Here is a 17,292-nt window from a genome sequence, read left to right on the forward strand (position 1 = left end):
GCTCTGGGTCCAGGTTCCTTCCCCACCATCCAAGTGGACCTAGAGGGGGAATCTAAAAGAGCCGAGCGAAGCGAGGCCGTGCCCGAAGCGTGGCGTGCGAAGCGAGCCCGCGAGGGGACCTCTTACAGGCGCCGTGTACAGCTGATTTTCAGCTATTCACCTTCGGCTATTTCCGCGGGTTCTACTGCGCAGGCGCAGCACCTGCGCAGTAGAGGGGGGTCCTTATCCGCCGAGCGGAACTTTCTCGGCAGAACACCAGCAGCACTCATGCAGCCCCAGACCATGACAATCCCACCATCTTAAAAAACAAACAGAATCTTTCGAGCTACCATGTGAAAATCCAAATTATAATTAGAGTTGATTAAAGGACAGCTGCTAGCATTGATCATGTCCCATATGCTCGTGCCAAAAAGTTTTATACCAATATAATGCTGCGCTATCCAATTATACTCCAAATATGGTATTAAATCCCACCATCATCCTTGACTGTAGGCAAGACACACTTATCTTTGTACTCCTCACCTGGTTGCCGCCACACGCTTGACACCATCTGAACCAAATAAGTTTATCTTGGTCTCATCAGACCACAGGACATAGTTCCAGTAATCCTTGTAATGCTTGTCTTCAGGAAACTGTTTGCGGGCTTTCTTGTACATCATCTTTAGAAGAAGCTTCATTCTGGGACGACAGCCATGCAGACCAATTTGAATGAAGTGTGCGGCGTATGGTCTGAGCACTGACAGGCTAACCCCCACCCCTTCAACCTCTGCAGAAATGCTGGCAGCACTCATACGTCTATTTCCCGGACAACCTCTAGATATGACCCTGAGCACGTGCACTCCACTTCTTTGGTCAACCATGGCGAGACCTGTTCTGAGTGGAACCTGTCCTGTTAACCACTGTATGGTCTTGGCCACCGTGCTGCAGCTCAGTTTCAGGGTCTTGACAATCTTCTTATAGCCTAGGCCATCTTTATGTAGAGCAACAATTTTTTTCAGATCCTCAGAGAGTTCTTTGTCATGAGGTTCCATGTTGAACTTCCAGTGACCAGTATGAGAGGGTGAGAGCGATAACACCAAATTTAACACACCTGCTCCCCATTCACACATGAGACTTTGCAACACTAATGAGCCACATGACATCGGGGAGGGAAAATGACTAATTGGGCTCAATTTGGACATTTTCACTTAGGGGTGTACTCACTTTTGTTGCCAGCGGTTTAGACATTAATGGCTGTGTGAGTTATTTTGAGGGGACAGCAAATTTACACTGTTATACAAGCTCACTACACTCACTACTTTACATTGTAGCAAAGTGTAATTTCTTCAGTGTTACAAAAATGTGAGGGGTGTACTCACTTGTGAGATACTGTATGTTAACAATAATATGCGTATTTGGCACACAAGTGTGAATGGATCATATTGAAGAAATGTATTCTGGACAGCCGCACTCCGATAAAAGCCTTTATTGTAATGAATAGTCGACGTTCATGTGATAACAGAAGCAGGACAAACAGTTGACGCGTTTCACAACACCATTGTTGCTTAGTCATAGCTATGACTAGTGTGGCTGCCCAGAATCCATTTCTTCAATATTGCTTGTGCTGAGCCTGCACCTGGCTTCCACTTTGAGGAGGGCGTTTTCTTCAGTACACCACCTGGAGCGGTTCACCCTTTTGTTCAAGTGTGAATGGGTCCTCAGGGTGCTCATACACAGCCAGATGCAAACCCACTCCAACCAGTGAATTAAAGAAAACACAAAAACCGAAGAACCAGAATGATGTGCAGAGGCCAAAACCAGCACCTCTGACCATTGGAAGTGCTCAACAAACAGAGATTCTGCAGTGTGTACGCTCATTTCTGCATAGAGCGGGGAAAATTACAGAGGCAAGAAGAGAAATTCACAAAGTTGTTTTTTTGTTTTTGTTTTGCATATATTGCAGTATGTAAGGGCTTTACTCTGGTTATGTGCCGGATGCAATAACGCAAGCACCTATCTCTGCAGGTGATGTCTTGTACGAAGTTCTGCAGCAAATCCTACGTCGTAGGAAACTGCGAGCAGTGCACCCGTCTGTTTTTCACACTGGAAATTCTCTTCATGGCCAACCTGAGCTAATGATGGCCCACAACCACCAAGAAGGTAGGTGCTGCTCAAGCACATGTGGAAGAATTCTAAAATGATGGGACAGATGCCAAGCAGCTTTGTCACCCAGACAATGTATAAACATTGCACTTTTGCTGGCCCTGTTTCTCTTCTTCTTTTTATTGTGTTTCTGTAATACCCCCTAATTTATACACTTAAAAATACAAATTTTGAAACCTGTTGGAAGTCTTAGGGCTTGTTCACACTTGCTCAAAATACTGACTCTTATCAAACACCCAAAAGCCCAAAAAGTTTCAAAGTTTGCATCTTTAATAACTTTAATGGACTTATCAGATATTGATTTTTGCAGCATGCTCAGTAATGTGTCAATCCAGCAATAAAAACAGGCAATTAAGCTGCAATTTTATCACTCGCCTTAAGTTTATAATTCAGTCTGAGGGGGCTGTTCACATTGCATTGCACATGTCAAGTTGATGGGGGCACTGTCTCTCAGACTCACCCATGCAAGTGAATGGGGTTGCACCACGATTTTGAGCCAAACGCTTGGCTTGCTGTTGCAGCGCTTTATCCTCATTGAAAATTGCTGTTCACAAAGTTATGGGCACACAAAACCACTGCATTTTGTATTGAAGGTTATTTGTCAGTTGACTTTATTCTTTGTTTTTTATGTATTGTCTGTTGCTCCTTTTCAGACCATATCCAACACCGACCTCCAAGGGCCCACTCTGAAGTCCTTCCACAGAACACCCCAACTATAGAGCTACGGCATCGATCTCTATCCCCTCTCCCCACTAACCACCATGCCTCGCCAGATCCTGAGCCCCGCCCACTCCGCTCACCACTGGAGAGCAGCGTACGCCGCCCCTCCCCTGCAGAACGTCTTCACCGCCTGCACAGCGAAACCAACCACCACAACCATGATGCCTACCCTTTATCCGTTTCCCCAGCTGAAGCCAATCACTGCCCCACTGAAACGCAGCCAAAACCCAGCAGTCCCCGGCAGGAAAACCCACGGGTTATTCAGCTTATGCCCAGCCCCATCATGCACCCCCTGCTTCTTAACCCACGTCATACCTTGGAGTTCAAACAGCCTCGGCTGGGCGTGGAAGATGGTCAGCAGAGAGAAGGGAAGCCTATGAATCTGTCACACCGTGAGGAGATGGCATTCATGAATCATTTGATGGTGTCTATGTCTCCACCTGAGGGACAGACCATGCCCATAGGGAGAATAGCTGGTGAGTGCCTTGTGTGTTGGTGGAAGAGGGGAGGGGGGGATGACCTTGGTCAAAAGGAAAAACTGATTTTGAAGAAGGAATATAGTGCCTTGAAAAAGTTTTCACCCCCTTGGTATTTTTCCTGTTTTGTTGCATGACATACCCAAAAGTCAAAGTTTTGTAGAGCCACTGTTTTCAGCAATTGCAGCTACATCCTCTTGGGGTATATCTTAATTAGCTTGCCACATTCTCAATTGAATTGAGGTCTGAGCTTTATTCAAGACATTTAATGAAAGTTTTTCCCTTTTAAACCACTCTAGTGTAGCTGTAGTATTATGCTTGGGGTCATCCTCATCCCAATTTCAAATCTGAGAGACTGAAACAGCTTTTCTACAAGAATTGCCTGTATTTAATACTATCCATCTTTCCAGTCCCTGTTGATAAAAAGCATCCCCACAGCATGATGCTGCTATCACCGTTTGGGAGGTGCAGGGAAATCTTCCCAAAGGACAAAACCTCTGATGGCAACTGTCCAAAAGGAGCGAAACAACTCACTTTGGAAAGTTTTTCCTTTAACCTTTTGTGAAAAGAAATCTACCCAACGCAACCCTGCCGAAAAAAGAAACCTTTCCCTACTCTATAAAAAAAATTGGCTTTACGTAAGGTACATTTAAGCTGTAAAGTTAACCAACGAATACTGAATTTGGTCCCGGCATTTAGGTATAGTGAGCTCTGGATAAGCGGGTGTTAAAGCTAAATTCCAGATATGATCTGTTTTGCATACTTACAAACTGGACCAAGGTAATTGTGCATAGTTGGTACTACACTACCAAACTGATGGCCACAATCTTCCGGGTCCTGCTGGAAACTGACATCATCCCCCTTCCTTCCCACCTCATCCAATCGGAGAGAACCTTGTATTCATTAAAAAAAAGTATATTGTGTTCTATGAATTGCAGTGGCAGCAGGCATTCCCAGTAATCAGTGTGCAGGTCAGCCTCTCCCATCAGAATTGGAACATTGCAGCTATCACTGTAGTAGTGACAACTACTAGATTGATTTTCAGCATCCCCTGTGGACCATCAGTTATGAGATATGCATGCCTACATTGTGCCAAACTGGACCAATGAAGAATGAATTACAGATAACAGATGCACATAGGGTCCCCTCCTTCATTATGTGTGTCGGTTGCAAAAAAAGACAGGTTACGCGTTGTTCAAAAGTTTCTGTGCTCCAAAACGATTGCAGTCTTCTCAAGTCTTTTAATCATCTTGGTACAAAAGCAAGTATAAAACATTCATATATTTTTATGCTGGATATTCATTCAAATTTAGTGGTTGGCAAAATGGATAAAACAGATTCAATTAGATTAGAAATAGATTCTTTTTTTTTTTTCTCTCAGACTGCCGGCTACTCTGGGATTATGTGTACCAGCTCCTGTCCGACACCAGATACGAGAACTTCATCCGCTGGGAAGATAAGGAATCGATGATCTTCAGAATCATGGACCCCAACGGCTTGGCGAGATTGTGGGGGAATCATAAGGTATCTGAGACATTACAAACATTTCCTCTACAACGATCTATTTAGCTGCATGTGGCAGGCTGTCACCAAAAATAGCTGATTATGTATGCAGCATTCAAATGAAATTCTTTATTTCTCCTCTGTCTCTTGGAGTCAAACAGTCCTGCCTAATTATATAGTTGCCCTGGGCAGTTTCAGGACTCGTGTGTTTTTTTTCTAGACTAATGTGAAAATAATTTACCTTGCTACTATTTATCCCACACGAAGTCTGGCATAATATGGGTTTTAAATGGGTGGCTGAATCCCCCCCCCCCTTAATTTCCCATTGCAAACTATTACAGAGAAAATACATGGGAGAAACACGTGGTGCCAAAGGGAAATACAACGAAAAGTGGTTCTATTGCGATAAAATGTTGCACTCTCCTCTGCTCTCAAGCTCTTTTTTTTTTCTTTCCCTCTCCTGTGCACTCTCCCCTTTTTTGTTTATGAGCGCTTTCTAGTGTATTTTCTTTCTGTCCTTTTTGCTTTTGAGCACAACTTTTTATTTTTATTTTCCCACCCCCGTGCAATCAGGACCTAACTCATAAATTTGACCCCCCATACCTTGAATGGCGTTCCTTTTCTTTCCTCTATGTGGTCAGGACCTGGAGCAGTCTCCTACCTTACTGGATCAAGGATCCGACCATCCATCCAGTGTGAGCCACCTGGGCGTAGTGTGAGCCTCCTGGACGTAGCCCCCGTTATGTCTGCTAAACACATTGGCTGTGTGGGGTCCCTGCTGCTGGTTTTCGGGGCATCGAGAAGCAGACCATGGGTCTGCAACAGGGGTGTCATTGTCTCTCCTCTCCCGGATGGTCAACAGCCCGTGGAGCCCCCAGGGATCTTGCTGTACAGCTACAATCAAGCCCTCCGGCCCTAGCAAGATGGTGGTGCGTTCCACAGTAGTTTCAGGAAGTCGGGTGGACGGAGCATGTGCGAGGTTGGTGACCAATCGGATGTAGCGGGGGCGGGGCCAGAAGTCTTCATACAGGATTTCGGCTGGTGGAGGTTCAGTATCATGCTGCCTTGCCAGAAACAGTGTGCTAGCGCTGCCATGATTGCAAACAGGAGTGTGAGGTAGGCAGGGGTGCCTGCTGTGGAGCTTGTGGGCTGTGTGAACCATAGATGACCTGTCTTTCTGTGCTTCCTCAACAGTCTGCATCTCCTATCGCTGCAGATGAGCCAATGCCAACCCCAAAGGACCAGCGTAGGCCGAGAAGGTAGGAGGCTCACCCACCGCTATGTGGGATGGTCATGTTCCGATTTTGGCACTTATTTAAAAAAACAAAAACGTTTTCATTATTTCTGCCAGTTCATCAAGACATCATTCATCTCCCCGTTCAGAGAGAGGCTGGTCAGAACAAGAGTACCGCTCTAGATTTAGGGGTAGCCAGCGCAGAGAAAGGTCAAGAGAGCGATGTGATCAATCAAGGTCCAGATGCCGTAGCTCCCTGTGAGGACCCGAAGCCCATCTCTCCATCCTCAACCTGGGCCCCAGATGTGCTGGGCTTGTCCGAAGGAATCGCTTCCTGGCAAAACCATTTGCGAAACCTGCCTTAAGGATGTAACCAAGGATAAGGAAGCAAGGAAGGAGGAGATGGTGTCCCTTTATGAAAGAAGCGTTCAAAGATACCCTAAAGTCATTTGAGCAGCTGCAGCCATCACATCAGCAAGCCCCTTCTGTGTTCCAAGTGACTACACCTCAGCTAAGATCCGGGCCTGAAGAGGCCCAGGCGCTACCTAGATCAGCGTCCAAAGACTCGTCTGGAGAGGAGAGGGACGCAAGTTATGAAGGGTTCGATTTCAATCTGGTACATCCCTTCCTTAAAGTTGTCAGGGAGGCCTTACAATGGGAAAATGTAATCGAGGAGCCGCTAAAGAAACAGTGCTGCTATTTCAAAAACAGGAAGAGGGTCTGACCTTCCCCTTCATGGATAAATTCAAAAGCATAATAAAAGATGAGTGGAGGCAGCCAGAGAAAAACACCTTTTTTTGGAGCCGCCTGGCCAGGTTGTATCCTTTCAAAAAAGAAGATGTCCAATGTATGGAACACCCACCTGTAGTTGACGCAGCCCTGATGCGCCTAGCCAGGCATGTTACGTTGCCACTAGACAATGCGGTCTCTTTCAAGGACATCCTTGATAGGAGGGTAGACTTGGACCTGAAAAAAAGATAGCCCTGGCAGCAATCTTCAGAGACGATTCAGAATACACCATTGCCAGTGATTGGGAGAAAACCGAGATAATGTCCTCGCTCAACAACCTGAGGCTGACAGCAGGGTTCATGGCGGAAGCCACCATTGACCTAATCAAATCCCTGGCACGCATGATGCTTGGCGCAGTCACAGCAAGAGACGCCTTGTGACTCAGACCCTGGGTGGCAGACCCATCTTCCAAACAAGGCTGGTGCAGGATCCCCTTCAAGGGAGGGTCCCTATTTGGGGACCAGCTCAATACAGCAATCACCAGGGCGACAGTGGGTTGGGCTTCATTCCCCAGGACAGGTTACTCTACCAAAAGAATCTAGCCATGGCCAGCCCGCCCACCAGAATAAGAGGAAAAAAAGCATGATCCTACAGGCTAGGGAGGGAGTTCCACAGGCCTTAGAATACTCCCTCAGGGTCAAAACAAAAGAAGGCAGTCGTCCCTGTGGGCCCCAGAAATCTTTTGATGGTGTCCCCGTCCATGCTTGCCCAGTGGGAGCCAGGATGCGCAGTTTCTGGCAAGTATGGATGGAGAACGTCCGGGATCACTAGGTACTCTCCACCATAAAATTGGGACATTTCTGGGAGTTTATCGAGAAACCAAATGCGAACTTTGTACTGACCGCTTTCCCCTCATGCTCCCTGAAAAAGGAGATTCTGCTTCAGTATGTGGACACACTCCTACAACAGCGGGCGATGGAACCAGTGCCCCGGAGGGAGCGATTCTCAGGAGTCTATTAACCGCTATTTTTGGCAATCAACCTCAGATGGCTGAGCAATCACGTGAAGAAAGAACACTTCAAAATTGAATCATTACAGACCATCCTGAAGGTGATACAACCCAGGGACTGGCACCTCTCGGTGAACTTGAAGGATGCATATTTCCGCGTGCCTTTCGCCCCACATTTCCAGAGGTTTCTGAAGTTTTCAATCGGTCCTCTTCAATACCAATTTGTCTGCCTGCCCTTCAGTTTGACAACCTCAACCAGGGTCTTTTCCAAGGACCTGCTGGTAGTGGTGGTGCAGCTGAGGAGATGCAGGATTTGCATTCATCACTACCTAGACGACATCCTGCTGATGGACCAAGACAGGGGCAAGTTGCTGTCCCTTCAACAGCTCAGGTGACTCATAAACTGGGAGAAGAGCCAATTAGATACATCCCAGCTACTGGTCTACCTGGGCGCAGTGCTGGACACATGGAAAAATATGGTGTCCCTACCACAAGGGAAGATTTCCCCTATCGGGCAAAGTCTGCAAGGTCAGCCTACTGTCTCCCCGCCAAGACCTGCCTCCGGCTGTTGGGCACGATAACGTCAGTAATGCCCATGGTGAAATGGGCCCAGTGGCACGCTCGTCCATTCCAGTATGGGTTCCTCCGGCAGTGGCACTCCCAGAATCTGTATCAGAACATATCTCTAACACAGTCCATGAGACAGAGTCTGGCCTGGTGGGAAGATAAGAGGAATCTGATGCAGTGTCACTCCCTCCTCCCAACATCCTGGATAGTGATCACCTCAGATGCCAGCAAGTCATGATGGGGAACCCATTGCGAAGACCAGTGGGCGCAAGGCAGATGGTCTCACCCACTGAAGGAAATTGTGGCCAACAGGTTGGAGCTGAGAACGGCATATCAATCTCCTGGCCTTTGCCCAGGTAATCCGTGGGGGCTCGGTCCTCCTAAAGATGAACAACGTAATGGCCGTAGCCTATATCAAGAAGCAGAGAGGCACGCAGAGTCTGTCCCTTCTGGAAGTGGTGGAACCCATAATGAGTTGGGCCCAGGAGAATCTGCTACGCCTCTCAGCAGTATATATACCTGGACATGTAAATCCCCAGACGGCTACCTGTCCAGGACCACAGTGGACAACAACGATTGGTCCCTTCTGACACACGTATTCAGGGAACTGGTAGCCTGGTCTTTTCTCCCAGAGGTGGACCTCTTCGCATCTCCGGTCAACGCAAAGCTCCCCAGATTCTGCACAAATACGGATCATCCACGGGCAAACCTTGTGGACGCTCTGCCTGTGAAGTGGGACTTTCAGACAGCTTATGCTTTTCCCCCAATGCCGTTAATACAGCTCTTTCTGAATAGACTGAGACGGGAAGACGTCACGGTACTGGCAGTGATCCCAGACTGGCCAAAACACCCATGGTATCCTCTACTCTTGCGCATGAATGTCAGGGTGCCTCGGATGTTACAGACGAGGCCAGATCTCCTGAGCCAGGGTCCAGTTCTACACTCAGCGCCGAGGAGACTCAGGCTAAAGGCCTGGATATTGAAAGACGGAGGTTCATAAACCTAGGGTGCTCCACGGAAGTGGTACAGACCCTCATGGATGCCCGCAAAAATAGAATGAGCAATGTCTACAATAGAAGCTGGCAAAAGTTCCAAGAGTATGCAGCATCGGTGGGACTCGGAATTTAAGAATTCAGAGCCTGTCACATCCTTGAGTTCCTGCAGAAGGGCCTAGAAATGGGACTAAGTGCAAGTATGCTCAAAGGCCAAGTATCAGCCATTTCCGCATTCACGGGAATTCAGTGGGCCTCTAATGGCCTAATAATCCAGTTCTTTAAGGCTGTAGCAAAACTAAGGCCCCCAGATCACCTGCACTTTCCAAGTGGGACCTGCCGCTAGTTCTGAATTTCCTGGCCTCACCCAGATTCGGCCAAGGAGTGTCGCTGCGGGACTTGACGATGAAAGCATCTCTGGTCTCAATAAACTCGGCCAGGAGGGTCTCAGAAATAGCACCTCTGCGAGCAAAAGAGCCCCACACGCCCTTCGGGGCGGATAGAGTAAGTCTAAGGCCAATGCCAGACTTCATTCCTAAGGTGGACTCCAAATTTCACCTATTTCCGGGAAGACGGACAATCTGAGGTCCAGAGCGCTCTGGAGCAGGTTTTTTTTATCAAGGATGTCTCTGTACATTGCTGCATTCATCTTTATCTCAATCCTGACTAGTCTCCCGGTTCCTGCCGCTGAAAAACATCCCCACAGCATGATGCTGCCACCACCTGGAGGTGGGCAGAATGTTGAAAATGTACATTAAAGCAACCTCTGGCATCAGAATCTCAGTTTCCCTGTTCATAATTCCAGACGGAATACACAAGGGATATAAGGCCTCCAGCAGGATCATCGTCACCTGGCTCGTAAAGACAATCGCCATGGCATATAAAGATAAGGGGTAGGCACCTCCAGAGAGAATAACGGCTCACGCCACGAGGAGCGTTTCAATGCCATGGGCAACCGCATGTGGGATATCTCCAGAAGTCATATACAAGGCAGCAACCTGGTCGTCCATACACACGTTTGTCTCTTGCTGCTGCATTGACCTGGCAATGTTAATGACAGCCGAATTTGGCAAAACTATTATTTCTGTGGCCAGTGGCCATAATTAACTAATTTTAGCAACATCCCGCCCTTGTATCTAGTTATTTCCCGGAGGTGGCTGACATGGAGCTGTCAGCAAAACGGAAAATTGTATATCAAATACTTACTGCAATTTTCCTTTCCTGACAACCTCCATTTCGGCGCAGACTCGCACCCTATGGACAAAGTTCTAGTTGCGTAACACCATTCAGGGCGTGGGGGTCAAATTTTATGAGTTGTGTCCTGATTGCATGGGGGTGGGCGGGGCCTTACACGGAGGTGGCTGACATGAAGCTCGTCAGGAGAGGAAAATTGCGGTAAGTATTTTTGATATACAATTTTCCATTTTTTCTCTTTTGCTCTTGAGTACTAACTCCTTCTTCTCTTTCCCGGTTTTGAACTTTCTTTTTTCTCCTCTGCCTCTCTCCCTCTCCTAAACCTTTTTGTCTCTCTCTCCTTTTTTATTCTTGAGCTCTTTTCTTGACTTTCCCTCTTCTGGGCTGTTTTCCTTTCTTGCTTCATTCACACATATTTTTTTTTCTCTCTGCTCATATTTTTTTCTTTCTCTTTTTATTTAATAAACAGAACAGAACGAACATGACCTATGAAAAGATGTCACGGGCACTCCGCCATTACTACAAACTAAACATAATTCGTAAGGAGCCAGGACAGAGGTTACTGTTCAGGTAACAAACAATGCTTCCCCTGCCTGAGATCAGCTGGCCCTGTAATATGCAGTGCTCAAACCCAACACACTTTGTCTTATGTAGCTTAGTAGGCTATGACACCACAGAGCCTGTGTGCTAAGAAATACAGATCACAATCATATATGTCAAATTTTACATCTGTCCAAAACCTAAACTATTTAAAGGTAAAGGAAAAAACTGCACTATTTAACTAAAAAACTTGAAGCTGCAGCTCAAAATTTTATACAACACCAGACAAAGATAAAGCAAAAAAAGGGAGCTGTGCTAACTAAATAATATAAGGTAATATTCCATATCCTTACAAGGTGAGCAGAGGGTATGCTACAACAAGTGGGATTGTGAGATAAATAAAAGAAAAAAATCCTTGGAAATAAGTGAAAAAACAATAAACCAGTGAAGAAGAATACAATGAAAAAATATTAATGTGATGTCAATAAAATAAATTGATAATGATGTGATATCAATAAATGGATAAATGCTGACACTCAAAAGAATAGATGTTACCACCAAAATATAGATAAAAATGTTACTCTGAAAAACTAAAGCAGCTCATGTGACTAAATGAACAAAAGTCAATGTGTGATAATGGTGATCATACAAAATCAAACATGGATCGCAATGTGCATTAAAAATAAAATGACGAAAGTCCATGCAAATTGACTGGTGACTCTTCTATGGTGATACAACACAAGACCTCCCAAGAAAAGTGACAAGTAGAAAGTGCCTCCGCCACAGCAAACACTGCTGCTTACTGGAACACGGTGGTCCCTTATTACAGGGGACCACACTGAGCAGATGGCTATTACCCCAGCCCGGGATCTCTGTTGCACGCAATTAACTCCTCAGCCTCAATAGCGATGGTCCGCAGGTAGGTCAAATCAGACCCAGTGTTGAAATCCCCATAAAACGACAAAGGCTCACATAGTATAAAACCCTTCACATTTATTCAGGTATTAGAGACAAATGGACGCTTATGGTTAAGCAAAAACAGACATAAAAAAAATCGGGCCGGCCTCGAATACAGCCCGTGGCTTCCGGGACTAAGCGTATAGCGGTGACGTCAATACGTCGCTCCTCCTCTCTACACATTTCGTCATCAACAGGATGTTGTCACTGGGCACCAGCGGCGTTCTGACGCACCGCATTTATTACAAAAATAAATAACCAAGCCTCGGTCTGCGTCCCGGGGTGACGCCGACAGGCGCCATCTTGGTTCGGGGAAACCCAACCCGCATACATATTAAATGCCTGCGTGTTGAGGGCAAACAGGAAATAAAACAACATATTCCCAAATAGACATGGAAAGCCCATGACTAAACGTTGCTGCGCCACAGAACCAAATCAGAGTAGCGGGCAACACCTTGGATTGCACTCCCTCGGATTTTATGCACTCCCTTAACACCAACAACAGGGGTATTCATCTTGAGTATGAGGCCAGTTTGGATAAAATCCATTTTCTTGAGCTCACGATCTGTCAGTGGGGATAGTTTTGTTACACCCATGTATTTCAAACCCACTGACAGAAATGCGTTCATTCCAAATGATAGCTGTCACCATGCCTCTTAGCTCAGATCTGTGCCCAAGAGCCAATACTTAAGACTAAAGCGCAATTGCACTGAACAGAGTGTTTTTCTTACTCAGGCACAGGTCCTTACCCAGAGACTGGAGGCCAAAGGATATGCCCCTGAGTCTCTTAAGAAAACCCTGGGTCATGTTAAGAATGTTGACAGGAATGACCTGTTGAAGGAAAAGACTGGTGGTCGTGTGCATGACGCCTTTTGTAGTCCATTTATTACCAGCTTTTATTGTCAGCACTCTAGTGTTAAGCATATGCTAAACAAACACTGGCATATACTTAAAAATGATAGGGTACTTAAGTCTATCTTACCCGATAAACCTCAGGTGGTATTTAGGGGTGCCCCCTCTCTGAAGGACAAATTGGCTCCCAATATCTTGAACCCTCCTAATATAAGACCCACTTTCTTCTCTGAGCTTACTGGCTATTATCAATGCAGAAAGTGTCAGGTCTGCTTACTAAATGGATGCAGATCCAGAAGGACCCAGAGTTTTTCTTCTACCTGCACTTCGAGGAGCTTCACCATTCAGCCCTTCATCACTTGTTTTACTGCTGGAGTTGTTTATACGCTTCAGTGCCCATGCGGCCTGCAATATGTGGGCCGGACTAAGCAACCATTGCAGTTACGCTTAAATGAGTATATTAACAATATACGCAAGGGCTTCACAAAACATTCAGTGTCAAAGCATTATCTTACTGTACACAATAGGGATCCATCTAACACCATTTTTTGTTTTTTTAGGCATCGACAAATATAGGCCTCATTGGAGGGGTAGCTGCCTAGTTAGGAGCATCTCCAGGCTAGAGATGTCTTGGGTTCACAGGATTAAAAGCTATACCCCTTTTGGTCTAAATATAGATGTTGATGTCAATTCTTTTATTGACAACTCCTAGTGACAGTATTTAGCATCTTCATTTGTACTTTTAATTATTTACTTTTATTTTAATTTTCATTTCATTTTTTTATCAGTTTTTCAGTAATATAAAAAAAATGTATATTTTTTTTGTTAATTTAAGGAACATTAATCTTGTTATGTGCACACAATTTGTATCGGATTTCCGGGTAATAGGAGGAGTGAGATCGTGATAAAAGGGAGTTTTAATTCCATTTCCCTCAAAAAATAATTAATAATTTTTTTTTTATTTTTTGCTTACATGCTAATAGAGAACCTTATGTTAAAAGGAGTTTTCTTTATATCTCTATCTGACAACCATTAAAGTCAGGTGCCCTTGACTTTATGTCCACCTCATTGCAGGGGTTAGTTAATGGTGCATATGTCGGTACTGTTCGCAGCCCATATATATGTTTGTCAGACACCCATATTGCAGTGACCTACGATTGGTGTTGCCCACGACTCTGATTCGGTTCTGTGGTGCAGTGCGTTACCATATCTGATGTCGATTGCATTTAGAATTTTATTACTATTTGCTGAGCCTTTCTGTGGGGAATTTATATAATCCTAGCCCTCCAGTAATGCATCGACGTTTAGTCATGGGTTTTGCATGTCTATTTGGGAATATGTGGTTTTATTTCCTGTTTGCCCTCAACACGCAGGCATTTAATATGTATGCGGGTTGGGTTTCCCTAAACCAAGATGGCGCCTGTCGGCGTCACCTCAGGACTCAGACCGAGGCTTGGTTATTTGTTTTTGTAATAAATGCGGTGCGTCAGGACGCCGCCCATGCCCCATGACGACGCCCTGTTGATGACGAAACGTGTAGGGAGGAGGAGAGACTTACTGACGTCACCGCTATACGCTTAATCCCGGAAGCCATGGGCTGTATACAAGGCCGGCCGGCTCGATTTTTTTTTTTTTTTTTTTTTTTTTTTTTAAATGTCTGTTTATATCTGCTTAACCGTGAGTGTCCATTCATCTCTAATACCTGAATAAATGTGAATGGTTTTCTACTATGTGAGCCTTTGTTGTTTTATGGGGATTTCAACACTGGGTCTGATTTGACCTACCTGCGGACCATCGCTATTGAGGCTGAGGAGTTCATTGCGTGCCACAGAGATCCCGGGCTGGGGTAATAGCCATCTGCTCAGTGTGGTCCCCTGTAATAAGGGACCACCGTGTTCTGGTAAGCGGCAGTGTTTGCTGTGGTGGAGGCATTTTCTACTTGTCACTATTCCTGAGAGGTCTTGTTTTGTATCACCATAGAAGAGTCACCAGTCAATTTGCATGGACTTTTGCATGGACTTTTGTCATTTTATTTTTAATGCACGTTGCGATCCATGATTGATTTTGTATGATCATCATTATCGCACATGGACTTTTGTTCATCCAGTCACATGAGCTGCTTTAGTTTTTCACAGAGTAACATTTTTATCTATATTTAGGTGGTAACATCTATTCTTTTGAGTGTCAGCATTTATCCACTTATTGATCTTACATCATTATAAATTTATTTATTTTATTGACATCACATTAATATTTTTTTTATTGTATTTTTCTTCACTGGTTTATTGTTGTTTTTTCACTTATTTCCAAGGATTTTTTTTCTTTTATTTATCTCACAATCCCATTTGTTGTAGCATACCCTCTGCTCACCTTGTGAGGATATGGAATATTACCTCATATCATTATTTAGTTAGCGCAGCTCCCTTTTTTTTCCTAAACTATTTAAAGCCTGACACAGGCCACAATGACCTCATATTTCAGCTTAGCTGTCTTTGGATATGGTGGCTGCATTCGTTTTTATTTTTTAAGCTTTTTCTTCACCTGCCGATCCTGCCAGTAACACATTTCCTGTCCTAGGGGGACTACATGCTCACTGTACTGTATCTGTGGAGGAGCAGTGTTGTCACTATAGGACAGGAAGTGTTTGTGCTCACAGCCGTGCCCAGTTCTCCTCTGTGAACTACAGTACACATTCCCTCTCCATAACGTAGTTTAGAGGGACGGCACTAACCTGGCTCAATCAATTGTTTTGTTTTTGTTTTTTTTCACTTATTGAACAGAACAAAATGCTTTCAATTGTATATTTAACAGACTGCAAGGGAATAAAAATAAATTGTAACTTTACACTCCCATTAATCGCCTAAAAATAAATTGTCTTCTGAAACCTTCTTATTTAATCATATCCCCTCCTGGCAGGTTTATGAAAACACCAGAAGAGATCATGAGTGGGAGGACGGACAGACTGGAGCACCTGGAATCTCAGGAGCTGGACGAGACAATGTACCAGGAGGATGAATGTTGAGGTAGAGACCCCTCCTGATAAGGACAGATCCTGCCCAGTAGCTGGCCTGCATGGAGTCACCAAAAGGCTGGAGGTCGATGCACTGAAGGCCCCACCCTGACTATGCGCAGCAAATGTATGCCCTCCCTCTGAAAAATGGACACTGTGGCTGCCACTGGGGGTAACTTCTTCAGGCGCAGCTGGATTCTGGTACTCTCAGGGAGGGATGCGGTTCGGCACCTGTCAAGTCCCCTTTTTTTTTTTTTTAAGAGGTTTGTCCTGACCTGTTTCTGCAGAACTCGTTTTTGGAAGTATTTGCACTGGAGAATATTACTGCGGATGACGCACTGTGACCGCGACGGCCGCATTGGGACTCTTTCCATGCATTGCCCTCGCTTTTTTTTTTTTAAATGGAACTTGTTTCTTTAATACATTGCATCACTTGTAAATTGCACTAGAGACATTTTAACTACATATCTTCTACTTCACCTGTTTTACCCGTGGCACACCACCTGCAGTCTTGAACTTGCGACATCATCGCTGGTGGGCTACGACTTGGCCCGCGCTCATTCAGCATTACTTCCTGTTTGCGAGCTATGCCACTTTGTCATTGCCGCCCTCTCAGACACTTATTTTTCCTATGAAAAAAAAGACCATAATACTACAAATGTATGTACGGGGTGGATAAATTCTTCTGGCAATGAAGGGAATTTTTATGTTTCTTAACTGTTTTTTCTTTTGCTTTTTTTTTTGTTTATTACATTTTTAACAAATGATTTGTTTGCAAAAAAAAATGATGAAACACGATTTTCCGGTGCCACTAAATATCCCGTCTGCTCTTTTCTTCTACGTGTGAGGTTTGAGCCTTTGCCTGTTTTTTTTACATCAAATAAAGGCCAGAAAACTCAGATGTAAATTACCTTTATGTAAATGAGTCCCTCCTGTTTTCAAATCTATATGTAGATATTGCTGTCTTTAAAACATCTAAGATATGTGGGATAATCATTCATTCATTCATTCATTCATTCATTCATTCATTCATACATATCCACTGTCAGTCATTATAGACTACTAGGGGAAGCTTAGCAAATGCTTCCGCAGGTGTCCACTAATGGGATCACTGGGCAGGACATCAAGAAAATGTTTCCCTATTAGCTATGGCCATCTCAAATTATAATAAACTATTGAAAACTTTTACACATACAGTACAGAGCAAATGCTTTAGGCAGCTGTGAAAAAATGTGGTTAATTATAACTAAAGGCAAAACCTCTTCTTTCTTCGTTGTTATAGCTGTCTGTGCTCCCATTAAGGAGATTCATCTCCTCTATTTGTCCTGTTTACCATTATTGAAAGTAAAAGAAAATCCCACATTTCG

General features: G+C 44.7%; 1 protein-coding gene across 5 annotated transcripts in view; it reads left to right on the forward strand.

Moving 5' to 3' along the window:
* The window catches only part of ETV6 (ETS variant transcription factor 6), an 80,697-nt gene extending 63,862 nt beyond the window's left edge, over nt 1-16,835 (forward strand). For all 5 annotated transcript variants that reach the window (XM_073621498.1, XM_073621502.1, XM_073621497.1 and 2 more), the window contains 5 exons: nt 2,005-2,139; nt 2,796-3,338; nt 4,720-4,862; nt 11,036-11,136; nt 15,832-16,835. In XM_073621498.1, the coding sequence (XP_073477599.1) occupies nt 2,005-2,139; nt 2,796-3,338; nt 4,720-4,862; nt 11,036-11,136; nt 15,832-15,937 (1,028 nt within the window). In that variant the 3' untranslated portion in view covers nt 15,938-16,835. The remainder of the gene's footprint in view (nt 1-2,004; nt 2,140-2,795; nt 3,339-4,719; nt 4,863-11,035; nt 11,137-15,831) is intronic.
* Nucleotides 16,836-17,292: the final 457 nt, after the last annotated feature.

The sequence above is a fragment of the Aquarana catesbeiana genome, linkage group LG03 (assembly GCF_042186555.1).
Source record: "Aquarana catesbeiana isolate 2022-GZ linkage group LG03, ASM4218655v1, whole genome shotgun sequence".
Lineage (NCBI taxonomy): Eukaryota > Metazoa > Chordata > Amphibia > Anura > Ranidae > Aquarana > Aquarana catesbeiana.